Source organism: Rhamphochromis longiceps, linkage group LG20 (genome assembly GCF_057381845.1).
Source record: "Rhamphochromis longiceps isolate RC_006_pf linkage group LG20, R_longiceps_female_GT1.1, whole genome shotgun sequence".
Classification (NCBI taxonomy): Eukaryota; Metazoa; Chordata; class Actinopteri; order Cichliformes; family Cichlidae; genus Rhamphochromis; species Rhamphochromis longiceps.
This window is the reverse complement of record NC_140576.1, coordinates 17,651,012-17,663,958: the sequence shown is the minus strand read 5'-3', so window position 1 is coordinate 17,663,958 and position 12,947 is coordinate 17,651,012. Positions and strand designations below refer to the sequence as shown.

General features: G+C 39.6%; 2 protein-coding genes across 3 annotated transcripts; one reads left to right on the top strand and one right to left on the bottom strand.

Annotated features, from left to right (window-relative positions):
* Nucleotides 1-830: 830 nt before the first annotated feature.
* tmed4 (transmembrane p24 trafficking protein 4) lies at nt 831-7,943 on the top strand. 2 transcript variants are annotated; one of them, XM_085395017.1, is made up of 5 exons: nt 831-1,031; nt 2,671-2,771; nt 5,494-5,619; nt 7,345-7,491; nt 7,603-7,943. In XM_085395017.1, exons 1-5 carry the CDS (start codon nt 869-871, stop codon nt 7,750-7,752), a joined length of 687 nt encoding a protein of 228 aa, XP_085251143.1. In that variant the 5' UTR covers nt 831-868; the 3' UTR covers nt 7,753-7,943. The 2 variants fall into 2 exon arrangements, with proteins under 2 accessions (XP_085251143.1, XP_085251144.1); XM_085395018.1 differs by lacking the exon at nt 5,494-5,619.
* Nucleotides 7,944-9,212: 1,269 nt separating this feature from the next.
* On the bottom strand, nt 9,213-12,914 carry plpbp (pyridoxal phosphate binding protein). The gene is made up of 8 exons (XM_085393809.1): nt 12,757-12,914; nt 12,058-12,165; nt 11,923-11,958; nt 11,767-11,842; nt 11,108-11,248; nt 10,885-11,027; nt 10,666-10,764; nt 9,213-10,296 (listed from the first exon to the last, which is right to left on the bottom strand). Exons 1-8 carry the CDS (start codon nt 12,844-12,846, stop codon nt 10,105-10,107), a joined length of 885 nt encoding a protein of 294 aa, XP_085249935.1. The 5' UTR covers nt 12,847-12,914; the 3' UTR covers nt 9,213-10,104.
* Nucleotides 12,915-12,947: the final 33 nt, after the last annotated feature.

The window sequence follows — 12,947 nt, the reverse complement described above, 5'->3', positions numbered from 1 at the left end:
TAAAGCTGGTTAGATATTTTGGGTATAAACTGAAATTAGTTATAATCAAACTATTAATATCTTTCTAAAACATACGACGTTGTCACCTTGAGGGACTATAAAAAGGAAACAGAACTCACTTGTATCAAGTCAATAAAAAGGCCTAAGACAAAATACTAAACAGAAGAAAGAAGAAGAGAAATAACAATTTAACATAAACCACTGACACACTCCGGGGCCTGATCAACCCTGCAGGGCCTCAATGGATGAGGGTGTCTAGTGATAATGGCTGAAACACCTGATGAATCCAATGTCCACTATTGACGATGTGTCCCAAATTTTAATATGATAACCTAGATCAGATCTCTGATCCCTAAACCTAACCAAGAGAGGAAAAATGGCAGATAAGTTTGGGTAAAAGACCGAAAGTTGAGGCACACAACGACGTGTCCCGTTGGTAAAGTTTCTGGGCTGCCTTTTCTCATAACAGCCATCCCTCAAGATTTTCTCCATTTAAAGCAATGCATTATCAGGCATTGTAACATCTAGTCATTTTACTAAAAAACTGGTTTCAACTGCATCAGAATAATCCAACAATTCCAAGATGAGGCTTCGGTCACTACTAATATGTTTTTCTTTTTCATAATACAGTGGGTTTCTGTTAGGATTAAGGATTAGGATTTTTAGATCTATTTATTGAATTTATTAAAAAGGTCTGTGCACTAAAATATAAAACTTATTCACGGGGTGAATCGTGGACGAGCGTGGAAGAAAGTCGTGCCTGAGAGGTTAAACTCAGGGCACCTCCTTACACTAGGAAATCCCCTTCCTTTTTTCACCGAGAGAGAAACGTCAGGTAGCCGCAGCGGCTTTACAACTTCCTGTGCTGATGCGCCCAAGTGAAAGAGGCCACAAGATGCTGTCTTTCCCGGCTGCTGGAGTTATTTTATTACTAGCTTGGATTTATCCAAGTGACAGCCTTTATTTTCACATAGGGGAGACGGAGAAAAAATGTTTCATTGAAGAAATTCCGGATGAGACCATGGTTATTGGTAAGGACTATTCGCTTGTTAGCATAACCTAGCTAACTAACGGTACACGCTAACAGCTGGCTGCAGCAGAGATGCTGCGTTGGAAATGACAACGGGGACCACACGAAGACTTCTTCACGGTGTTCACACCGGTTAAAAGTGTTTAAGCAGCAAACTGTCAAGTTTTGGCCTACTAAAGAGGCAATCGGTTTGTCTCTTTATACTTAAAAAATATGTTAAAGTGAGTTTCTAATCTTAGTTAGCTAAACAGTATTTTACACCTGAAGCTAGCATAGTTGGAGTTGTACGTGGTAAAACTGGACGGGTTAACATACGTATAAATATATATATAAACAACCCATATTAGTGTCAAATATTGCCGAAATAGTATTGTAAATATTTGTGCCAGCCTTGAATTCATAATTTGTCCACATCTAGAAGGTTTAGCTTTACCTTCACTCGGATGAATGCATTGGCACTGCTCCCCGCAGATCTATTTGTGGCAAGTAACCTTCACAGTACACTTGATTCGGTACATTTTAAGCATATGGATCTTTACTGTAGTTTTATGGTGTAATAGATTTAAATGACACGCTTTCACCAAGACTTTTTTATTTAAAAATTGTCGAAACTCAATTTCTTTTTCACACTGGGTAACAATATTCATATTACTAGAAATCTGAACAGAATGATGGTGATGCACCTAATATATGACAGTATTTTTTTAAACCAATTTTAGGAACAGTATCCACAAAATTGTACTTACCTTACAGGGCTTTTATATGTGTCACATCTTTGCATTTTATGTATTTATGCATTTTTAGGATGTGTGTAAGGGTTCAGCTGCACTCAGAATACTAAAACATTCTTAAATTGATCTCAGAAATGAGTTTGTTTTTTTTAATGCTGCTTTAATTAGGTGTAAAAAAAAAAAAAACCAAAAAGAAAAAAAAGGTGACTCTATAATGCTACACTCCGTTAACTCTACTGAGTGTTTTGGCCCTTACAGTTTAATATTTTTGGTCTTGCTCTCAACACTCTGCCAGCAGTGATTTTACTAACTGCAGCAGTGGTGTTTTGAGTTTAGAAATTCCAATTTAGGCCTCTGTACACAGATACATTTACTAGCTTGTGAATTTTGTGTTTAAAAACAATTTTTTGCCTGACATGAACAGAAATATGCATATTGTCAGGATGTAGAGATTGTTCCACTTGCATTTTTAAGATCTTAAGCTGACTCCGCTATTTTCATGAATGCTTTTTAGAACGTCAGAAAACTGAATTCCAGCATTTCCAAAAGTGAAATCTGCCTTTATACCCAAACATGCATAAATGTTAAAGGCTGTTAAAACTACAGATCCACTGAGAACTGTTGTATATTTACACTTTAATGCATCAAATATTTGAAATAAAAAAAAGAAAAATAAACTGTGTTTACTTACTTACATTTTGCTTTTTATGCTTTACCATTCAATGTGTTTTTATGTCCTGACCCTGTACATCTTGTGTAAATACCCTTGTTCAGTGTTATGATAGTATTTTCAACAGTATGTTTAATATAAACACACTTTACTGGCTGTGTTAGCAGTGCAGAAGTGAATGATTACATGATCCATTGATGGTATGTTTGCTTGTTTTTTTTTTTTAATTTATTTAAAAGGAAAGTACAGGACTCAATTGTGGGACAAACAAACCGGCTCCTTCCTTCCATCCACCCCTGGTCTTGGGATGCATGTTGAGATCAAGGATCCAGACACAAAGGTAAACACATGAGAGGTAATTTTCCATGGAGTGAAATTATTCTCAAATGAATGCTCTATGTTCCACAAGTGTAAACTAAGATTTGCAAAATGGTACAATTTGTATTTTGGAGTAGTCAAAAATGTGTGCTCAAATCTAAATCCAAAGCAATTTGAAAAACAAAAGACAATTTTACAAAATACACATATGAAAACGTGAATAAATGCTAATCATTGACACACAGATTTTTAAGTTCAGCTATCTAAATTGATCATTTTTGCTTTCATAAATCTTACATATGTTTGTTAGTCATTAAGCTAAGATGAATGCTATTGTGCTGTGTTCTGAGACTGGTAAGGTGATTCAGATGTAGTTATCCCACATTACCTGAATTATATCTATATTTCGATTATACAGCAGAATAGTTATCTTGTACTAACTTAAGAGGATGAGCCAGAGGGATGGCTTATCGTGCTGTTCTCCAATCCGCAGAGGCATACTGATTGGCTGTTTTTGTAGCGGAAGAGCATCCACCAGGAAGCAGCAGCATATTTGAACCATATATTAACCTTCATACAATGGGGCAAAAAAGTATTTAGTCAGCCACCGATTGTGCAAGTTCCCCCACCTAAAATGATGACAGAGGTCAGTAATTTGCACCAGAGGTACACTTCAACTGTGAGAGACAGAATGTGAAAAAAAAAAAATCCATGAATCCACATGGTAGGATTTGTAAAGAATTTATTCGTAAATCAGGGTGGAAAATAAGTATTTGGTCAATAACAAAAATACAACTCAATACTTTGTAACATAACCTTTGTTGGCAATAACAGAGGTCAAACGTTTACTATAGGTCTTTACCAGGTTTGCACACACAGTAGCTGGTATTTTGGCCCATTCCTCCATGCAGATCTTCTCGAGAGCAGTGATGTTTTGGGGCTGTCGCCGAGCAACACTGACTTTCAACTCCCGCCACAGATTTTCTATGGGGTTGAGGTCTGGAGACTGGCTAGGCCACTCCAGGACTTTCAAATGCTTCTTACGGAGCCACTCCTTTGTTGCCCGGGCGGTGTGTTTTGGATCATTGTCATGTTGGAAGACCCAGCCTCGTTTCATCTTCAAAGTTCTCACTGATGGAAGGAGGTTTTGGCTCAAAATCTCACGATACATGGCCCCATTCATTCTGTCCTTAACACGGATCAGTCGTCCTGTCCCCTTGGCAGAAAAACAGCCCCATAGCATGATGTTTCCACCCCCATGCTTCACAGTAGGTATGGTGTTCTTGGGATGCAACTCAGTATTCTTCTTCCTCCAAACACGACGAGTTGAGTTTATACCAAAAAGTTCTACTTTGGTTTCATCTGACCACATGACATTCTCCCAATCCTCTGCTGTATCATCCATGTGCTCTCTGGCAAACTTCAGACGGGCCTGGACATGCACTGGCTTCAGCAGCGGAACACGTCTGGCACTGCGGGATTTGATTCCCTGCCGTTGTAGTGTGTTACTGATAGTGACCTTTGTTACTTTGGTCCCAGCTCTCTGCAGGTCATTCACCAGGTCCCCCCGTGTGGTTCTGGGATCTTTGCTCACCGTTCTCATGATCATTTTGACCCCACGGGATGAGATCTTGCGTGGAGCCCCAGATCGAGGGAGATTATCAGTGGTCTTGTATGTCTTCCATTTTCTGATGATTGCTCCCACAGTTGATTTTTTCACACCAAGCTGCTTGCCTATTGTAGATTCACTCTTCCCAGTCTGGTGCAGGTCTACAATACTTTTCCTGGTGTCCTTCGAAAGCTCTTTGGTCTTGGCCATGGCGGAGTTTGGAGTCTGACTGTTTGCGGCTGTGGACAGGTGTCTTTTATACAGATGATGAGTTCAAACAGGTACCATTCATACAGGTAATGAGTGGGGGACAGAAAAGCTTCTTACAGAGGACGTTATAGGTCTGTGAGAGCCAGAGATTTTCCTTGTTTGAGGTGACCAAATACTTATTTTCCACCCTAATTTACGAATAAATTCTTTACAAATCCTACCATGTGGATTCATGGATTTTTTTTTTTTCACATTCTGTCTCTCACAGTTGAAGTGTACCTCTGGTGCAAATTACTGACCTCTGTCATCATTTTAAGTGGGGGAACTTGCACAATCGGTGGCTGACTAAATACTTTTTTGCCCCACTGTATATTACTGTATAGGATCTGTAAGTGAAGGGTGACAGGTTTTTTTTTTTTGTGTATTTAGAAAACAAAAATGTCTGTGTTGTTTGAAGTAATGCAGAAATCCACAAGATTGCCAGATCTTCCAGTTTTTTAACAGGACTTGAACGCTGCTTACGTTTGTGGATCTGTTCTAAGCTGACACTGTGAAAAGAGTCCCAAACCCCTCTGTGCATCTCTGAATTGATCTGTGGAGGAAGCCTTTTGAAAGCAAAAATCATAAAATTTATGTAGCTGAACTTAAAAATGTGCATAAATGATGAGTATTTATTCAGGTTTGGATATTTGCATTTGCAAAAGAGTTTTACCTTCATTCAAAAAGTTTTGTACACCTGTATGGATTGGAGCCTGCAGTTGTGAGTACGAACACACATTTGTAAATCTTAGTTTACCCTTCTTGGTTATAACATACACTTTTGCAACCCTTTTGATACCAATGTAGCTCCATAGTTTTCTAATACACACCTGCACATGGAACATATAAGTTAAATCTAAGCATTTGCTGCTTACACATTCCCCAGATCATCCTTTCTCGTCAGTATGGATCGGATGGACGGTTCACATTTACTTCCCATACACCTGGAGAGCATCAGATCTGTTTGCATTCAAACTCTACCAAGATGGCTCTGTTTGCAGGTGGAAAACTGGTATGTGCAGAAGTGCACGTCTGACTTTTTGAACTGCCAGACTGCTTTCCATTAAAAATAATTAGCATTTGTTTAACAATAACTGAGTAATGTTAAGCAGTGTATAAATGTTTAAACTGTACATTAAATGAGTAGTTTAAAAAATAAACGACCTAAAAGTAGTTGATAAATCATTAAAAAAGAAAAAGAATCAAAAAGTGTGATCTTAGTCAAGTTTAGTGTATAAATGGTTATAATGGGTAGAGATTGTTTATATTTGAGCAATTTCAGTTGGTAAGTTTGAAATTGCTAGCTAAAAGTAGCTAAAAAATGAGCTGAATACCCGCAGATAATTACATTTAAATTATTCAATTAAGTGATTTAAAAAAATTAGTTGATGAATTAGGTCTTAAAGTAATGGTAAAACCCTAGCTACATAAGGGTAAGTTTATAACTGATAAATAATCCTTGTAATACAAAGTTGACCAGATTTCTTAAATGAAAACTCTGTCACCCTTTTTGAAGTATTTGACCTTCACAACAGTGTTAGATAACACATTTACTTGTGTCTAAAAACTTAAATTTCTCAGAAAGTCTGAGATTGAAGGTGAGTTAACCCTAGACGCAATGAAACAACAACAACAGTGGCAGCCTACCTTAATGCTGTTTGATCAGCAGCGTAAATGTAGAGTCAAGTCACTAGAAGCACAGTGCTACCTTAGATAAATTAAAAGTATTGTCTCTTTTTGTATTTTTGCATTACCTATTTATTATCATACATCTTAGACTTATGTTAATATATTTTTTTGGGCACATCAGTGAGCCTAAAAATAGTTTTCACTGATATTGTTTGTTTGTTTTAATCTTTATATATAAAAAAAAAAGCCTCTTAACTTTCTGTCTGGTCTGGCACTAGTCTGCACTTCACCTCAGACTGAAGTAGCAAACAATATGCCAGTATCCAGAGAACATAATGTATGTGCTGTAAAATAACACCAATAAATATGGGTGTGTTGAGCTATGCTGGAAATGACCTAAGCCCATTCTGATCCTTTTGTTCGAGCCTCTTGGAAGGTTTTTCCACCAGATTAGCTGAGGTTCTTAAATCAGTACAGTTCAATATTCTTGGGACCTTGGTGCTAGCATTTCAACTATGCTTTGAGTGAAAACATCATAATCAATAATAATAATAATAATAGATACTTTATTGATCCCCATGGGGAAATTACTTGTTTTTCTCTGCATTTGACCCATTCACTCAGTGAAGCAGTGGGCAGCCCACTAAGCAGGCGCCCAGGGAGCAGTGTGTAGGGACGGTACCTTGCTCAGGGGTATCTCAGGGTAGCCGTTAAGTGGATTCGAACCGCCGACCTTCCGATCATGGGGCGACCACTTTACCTACTGAGCTATCCCTGCCCCTGTCTTATACTAATCGTGGTGCAGGCCAGTGCACTGCATGAACTGATACCTTCAAGGATATCAAGGATACATTAGCACCAAAGAATCCCACTGATGTCACCGTTCTTCTTCTGTGGAAGGTGAACCTGCTACTTTTTGCTTCCAGACAGGAGTGAAATTTTAAGGTCTAAAAAAAATTATTTCATAAGGACAGTGTGCAGCTGTAGTCACCATTTCCCAAATAAAACTTAAGGTTTTAGTTAGTACATCAATTTAGCTTATTCTAAGGAAGTTCTTGATCTGAAGTTGACTGAAAAACATGTAAATCTGAAGTGTCTGTTACTGTAGAGAGTGCATCTGGACATTCAAGTGGGAGAACATACCAACAACTATCCTGAAATTGCAGCTAAGGACAAACTCACCGAGCTGCAGCTACGAGTCCGACAGCTGCTGGACCAAGTCGAACAGATCCAGAAGGAGCAAAACTACCAGAGGGTGAGTTAAAAAAACAAAAACCAAAAAAAACCAAAACAGTTCTGTTTTATGTCAAAAGTATTGGAGTTGAAGCCACTGCAGTGACTTGAATGTGCTGGTTTTCTTCTGCAGTATCGTGAGGAGCGCTTTCGCATGACGAGTGAGAGCACCAACCAGCGTGTTCTCTGGTGGTCCATTGCTCAGACGGTCATCCTCATCGTCACTGGTATTTGGCAGATGAAGCATTTGAAGAGCTTCTTTGAGGCCAAGAAACTGGTGTAACGTGAGTGTGAACAGAATCAGTGAGTGTGAAATGACACGAGCAGACAGACTTTGCTCACCCAAATAAAAAGGTGTAGGAGGAGACACTTGGTCCTAATATTAGCCATAAATGGTACGCGCAAATCTGCAGATACAATTTTGTGTCCCGGGTAATGTGGCTTTTTCCTTTCCTTTTAGTTTTTCCACAGTAACTCAAAACGGTTTGTTGTGTAATCCTGACAACACTGGACGTGTCACTTTTCTATCTTAAAGTGCAGGAAAAAGCATTTTTGTGATTGTATATGAAGAAAAATGAGAATGCTGAAGTTGTTATAAGTATTTAATTTTGGTCATTGTTAGTGTTACACATAGTTTCACACAGGTTTTGTAACTTTTAACCATAGGATTTCAGCTGTACTCATCAGGTACATACATTTCTGCATATACTATAATGCCTTTGGTTCCTTTTGCGCCCATTTCAGTGCTTGAGTCCCAGTTAGTTTTTATAAGCAGCATAATAAATAGTTTATAATTATTCCAGAACTGTGTTAAATACGCACATACAGGTATTCAAAGATTAACTCACGATACTTTGCCCACAATAGCAATGACATCATGATTCTGTGATATACATTAGGTTGATTTATTCAATGCATTGTGAGTTTCTATAGCTATATTTAGCTATATATAATATTAATATTTATTTAACCTATTGAATATTTTAGAGCTACAGCTTTGATATTGTTTCAGGTGCTTTACAGAAGCTATACCAATATTAAACCACTCGTCGAGATAGGCTTACAGTTATATTATAAACCTTTTATATGCTGCTTGTTTGTGTGAAATGAAATGTTAAAGTGTTACCATCCATCTTTCTACAGACAATGTATTGTTTGTAGTATACCAGATCTATCTGTAGAGCCAGTTTATGATATTAACAACAGGAATGTGTGTATAGATACTGGCTGCCCTTTTCTAATGCTTTTTACAAGGATTTAATACTACAAGAGCCTCTACACTTATCATTCCTGACACTAGATTGTGTTTCAACAAAACTTATTTATTGAACAGTTGTGACTTTTTTTTTTGCGCTGGGCTAGAGCCAAGTTGACTGTCAAACATTAGCAGGACAGCATTTTAAGATTTCTGATCATTTCTTAAATGCAGAGTTTAGATCCAATTTCAGATCCATAGATATCATATGCACTAAAGCCTTTTCAGAAATGTTAAATTGCCACTCTGGAAATATTCTGTTTTTTACTGTGGTCTGGGTGCCTGTTTCACATGCTTAATAAAAAAATAATTAAAAAAAAAAACTTTGGCTGAACTTTTTTTTGTTGTTGTTATTTGCGCCACTTTGTCCTAAGGAGAAGAAATACACAGCAAATGGATCATCGTTTCAACAATAAAATTTATTGCTTGGCTTCAGCTTCCCTGTGAGCCAGATTCCAAACCAAACAATGCTGAAATGCCTCGGTAGGACAGTAACCACACATTAAATCACAAACTGACCTTTTTTCTCCCCATGTTGACAGAAAAAAAAAAAAAAAACAAGACACACACAGATCTTGTGATACCGGTAAATAAACCACTGCTACACCATCAGAGCTGCAGTGTGAAAACCTAGTTGGATGATGAAACAAAATCACCACTTTGCATAGGTTAACCCTCACACTCACCTCCAAAGCACCACAGCACGGACACGAGACTGCTACACAGAAACACTTCCTCGGTTTACGCTCAGGTTTATTAATATCAAGAATAGAGTTTTGTCACCTTTGGCACACCAAACAGAACAATATCAAACACACAATACAATGTGTCATTATAAAGGGATAAATGATTTATTTGTTAAATCAGGTCTTTGTTTCATATGTTCAACAAGAGTGGTACACTGTGCTGTGTGGAGGTCCTGATCTGTGGGAGACACATTTCAGCACCGTCCTGTGTTTGAGTGGAAAAGTAGAAAATATCACACACCAGCACAAGAATCCAAAGAAACCTCACGCAAAAACACTGAAGTCGTCGTGTTTTCAGTAGTTTGTCTTGTATCCAGTTATCTTGACTAAAAGGTTTTCCATGAGGAGCAAGTCAGGGCACTAAACGTTAATAACACTTGTTAAACAACGTTAAAAAGGTTTTCTAGCTCTGTGCCAAATGCCACTTTAATGCTTAAACTGCAACAAGGGCACACAAAAAGTTAGGATTAGGCAAATACAATTTACAATTAATGCAGGATTCCTCAATCCTAGCTCCACAAGGCTGTGTGGAAAAGATCTGCTTCACCGCTCTGTTCGTTCTGCATGTGAAGAGCAGAGCTCTTTTGTTTTGCTTTTTTAATTAAAGGTATTTCAAAGAAGGAGAGGCTCTTTCTTAGCGTTCAGACACGGTGAGGTGCTGCATCTTCTTGGCGGCATCTTCTGACACCATCTTAGATGTTTTCTCAGGACTGGGAACTGGACTGGGACCAGGACTGGGATTAGGAGTGTTCAGTGCACTGTTGGGATACTCCCTGTTGCCGAATATGATGCTACCCACTCGCACATTGGTGGAACCCACCTCAATCTTTATATGGAAGCAAAGAAAACAAAAACAACAGTTAAAAAGGAGGAAAATAGGATGTGCAGATTCAAATCAAATATCAGCAACAATGCTGAGGAGTCTCCAAGGACAAATGTTTGTGCAGACAGTCAGATTTTCATGATGACTCCACTGATCTTTTCTGCAGTGCCGGTACAATGTTGACATTTTTTTCAAAGTTCAACTTTTAGGAAATGCAATGTATGTGCTGATGTGGGGTTTGACACAGACATTCATGACCTACAGAGGATCATTGACTTTAATCAAAGTCAATCAAAAGAAATTTGATTTCAGAATTTGGACACAGTTTTTTTAAATTGCTGTTACCAGCTTCCATACAGGAGTGACACTCACCGCATGTTCAAAATCGGTGGACATACCCATACTCAGCTCTACATCCTCTGTAGGCAGCTTCAGACTGTCACACACCTCCTGTCTCCGACTCAGCAGCATCTGTGCAGGTGTATTGTTAGGATTACAGACTGACACTAATATTAATAGTGTTTTTCATTTTTCTTGGTGCACACAAAAATGACCACAGGTAAATGTAGCCGTTCTGTAATTGTTTCGTACCTGGAAGTCTGGGTTGGGCCCCAGAGTGAGGTCATAGCCGTAGCGCCCAATGGTCATGAGTCCTAAGAAGTGCAGGGCGGGACACTGTGTCACTATGTGCTTCACCGTGTTGACCGTGTCCTCTGGTGGCAAGCCATGTTTGCCTAAGACAAACATTTGACGCATTGTTCACGTAACAGCAGCAGTGTTGGTGATCAGATCGTCACACCCAAGAAGCACTCACTCTGTTCTCCGCTGGTGTTGACCTGAACCATGACCTTTAACCTCTGTGTGCTGGCTCCTCTGATGCGCTGCCACGAGCTGTTGACCCTGTCAGCCAGTTTTGCAGAGTCGATTGTCTCCACAAGGAAGAGATTCTGCACTCCTGCAAAAATGAGGATGAAAGGGCATCATGCTGTTGTATATATTCACTTATTTATTTAGAAATAGCTTTAATTTGGTACAGTCATGGTAAAGAGAAAGTACACCCAACAAGCGTCATGGCCCTTCCCACACTGCTTCTCAAAGATCACTGCTGATTGTGTTCCCTTTGTTAACACACACACACCCGAATGGTCCAAATGATCACACTGACAAAAGTCTGCCTTTATAGACGCGCTTGTAACGATTAGAAGTACCTGACTGTTCTCTCTTTAATTACTATGGTAGCAGTAAGAGTGTACTTTTTTCAAACACTGTTTTGTTAAAACAGATAATGACAGTGTAATATGACGTGTTGTTGTTCATCTGAGGTTCTATCTACCCAATTTTCAGACCTGCTAACGACAAGATGTTTTTAGGGGTTTTTTTAGGTTTACATAAAACCTTAGAATAACCACAAAGCACTCTGAGAGAGCATTTCACAGGTCTGTGACCTCTACGAGAGAGCTGATGGTCACTCACCCAAAAGTTTGTTGACATTATTCTTCTGTAGATGGCCGATAAAATGCCACTTGATTTCTGGACACAATTCTAAAATCTGGATGAAGGGAAAAGAAACAAGGTCAAGGTCTGCGGTGGGGGAGGAGCAATCCAATCTTCTAAAATATGTGAACCTACCAGAGGATCTGAAGCTTTGTCAACAAGTTCATTAACCTAGGGAGAAATGAAGGGCAACGTCAATCATCTGTATTACTGTCCACCTTCATTCTCCTCACAGGTCATTCAGAGACGCTGGCAGTGTTGCACACTCACATAATTTTCCCCAAAGTTCCGCTGCCCTTGCTTGTAGGCCTCCACAACCATCTCTGGGGGTTTTGTCTTGCTGACAGCTACAAGGCGGGGTGGTACAGCTGGTAGTGTCTGAGGAAGGACAACAAAAGCTCATTTTTCATCCATATCAGTGAGCATGAGCAGAGGAGCGTGTGATGCAGCATGCAAGCAGAGGTCTTTTGCAGAGGAGTGAGTCAACCCTGTCAGCATCATCCAAAACAACGATGCTTCCGGCTGCATCCACATCCTGCTACAGATCGTTCAGCTGCTCCTCATCATTTAGATAAACCAGCTCACAGCATGTTCCCACAGCTGTGACCTACATCAACCTTGATTCTATTTGAATGGAGTGGCACTTGTTGAAAAGGACATCTACACTCGTGGACGTTTCCCATAGAGCAATAGTCACACAATAATGGAATGAGTAACTGACAGACATCATCTGTACCCACTAACACGCAAACACAGCCAGAGTGCGTGTACCATGCTCCCCGCACGCACTGTCACGCATGGGGTGTTATGAAAGTGCTGCCGCAAGCCCGACTGTCTCCCATTCAAAGGTTGAAGTGTTTGGCAGCCTTACATAACGATTCGTGCTGCCGCAGCACGTTTTTCTCAGGGCCCCAAGAGAGGAGCGAAGGCAGAGGCGCTACCGAGAGGAGCATCCCGGCCTGCAGTTACCTTAGGCCGCCGGGCCGCCGCCTGGTTCACCCGTTCCACTACCGACTGCAAAGCCTTGGCAACTTCCTCCGACATCGCTACTTTCCACATTCCGTTAAAACTGCTATGACACAGAACGTAAAGAAACGCGTCCGCACTGACGACACTCGGCTTTCAAAATAAAAGTCCAGCTGAACGGGAAGTCAGTCGTC

What these genes read in the sequence shown, in the direction of transcription:
- tmed4 (XM_085395017.1), top strand. Translation starts at nt 869, where the DNA reads ATGCGCCCAAGTGAAAGAGGCCACAAGATGCTGTCTTTCCCGGCTGCT. An exon ending in GGATGAGACCATGGTTATTG is followed by an intron (nt 1,032 to 2,670) that starts GTAAGGACTATT and finishes TTTATTTAAAAG; the next exon opens with GAAAGTACAGGACTCAATTG. An exon ending in TGTTTGCAGGTGGAAAACTG is followed by an intron (nt 5,620 to 7,344) that starts GTATGTGCAGAA and finishes CTGTTACTGTAG; the next exon opens with AGAGTGCATCTGGACATTCA.
- plpbp (XM_085393809.1), bottom strand. Translation starts at nt 12,846, where the DNA reads ATGTGGAAAGTAGCGATGTCGGAGGAAGTTGCCAAGGCTTTGCAGTCG. An exon ending in CGGCGGCCCGGCGGCCTAAG is followed by an intron (nt 12,166 to 12,756) that starts GTAACTGCAGGC and finishes GTCCTTCCTCAG; the next exon opens with ACACTACCAGCTGTACCACC. An exon ending in GGAACTTTGGGGAAAATTAT is followed by an intron (nt 11,959 to 12,057) that starts GTGAGTGTGCAA and finishes ATTTCTCCCTAG; the next exon opens with GTTAATGAACTTGTTGACAA.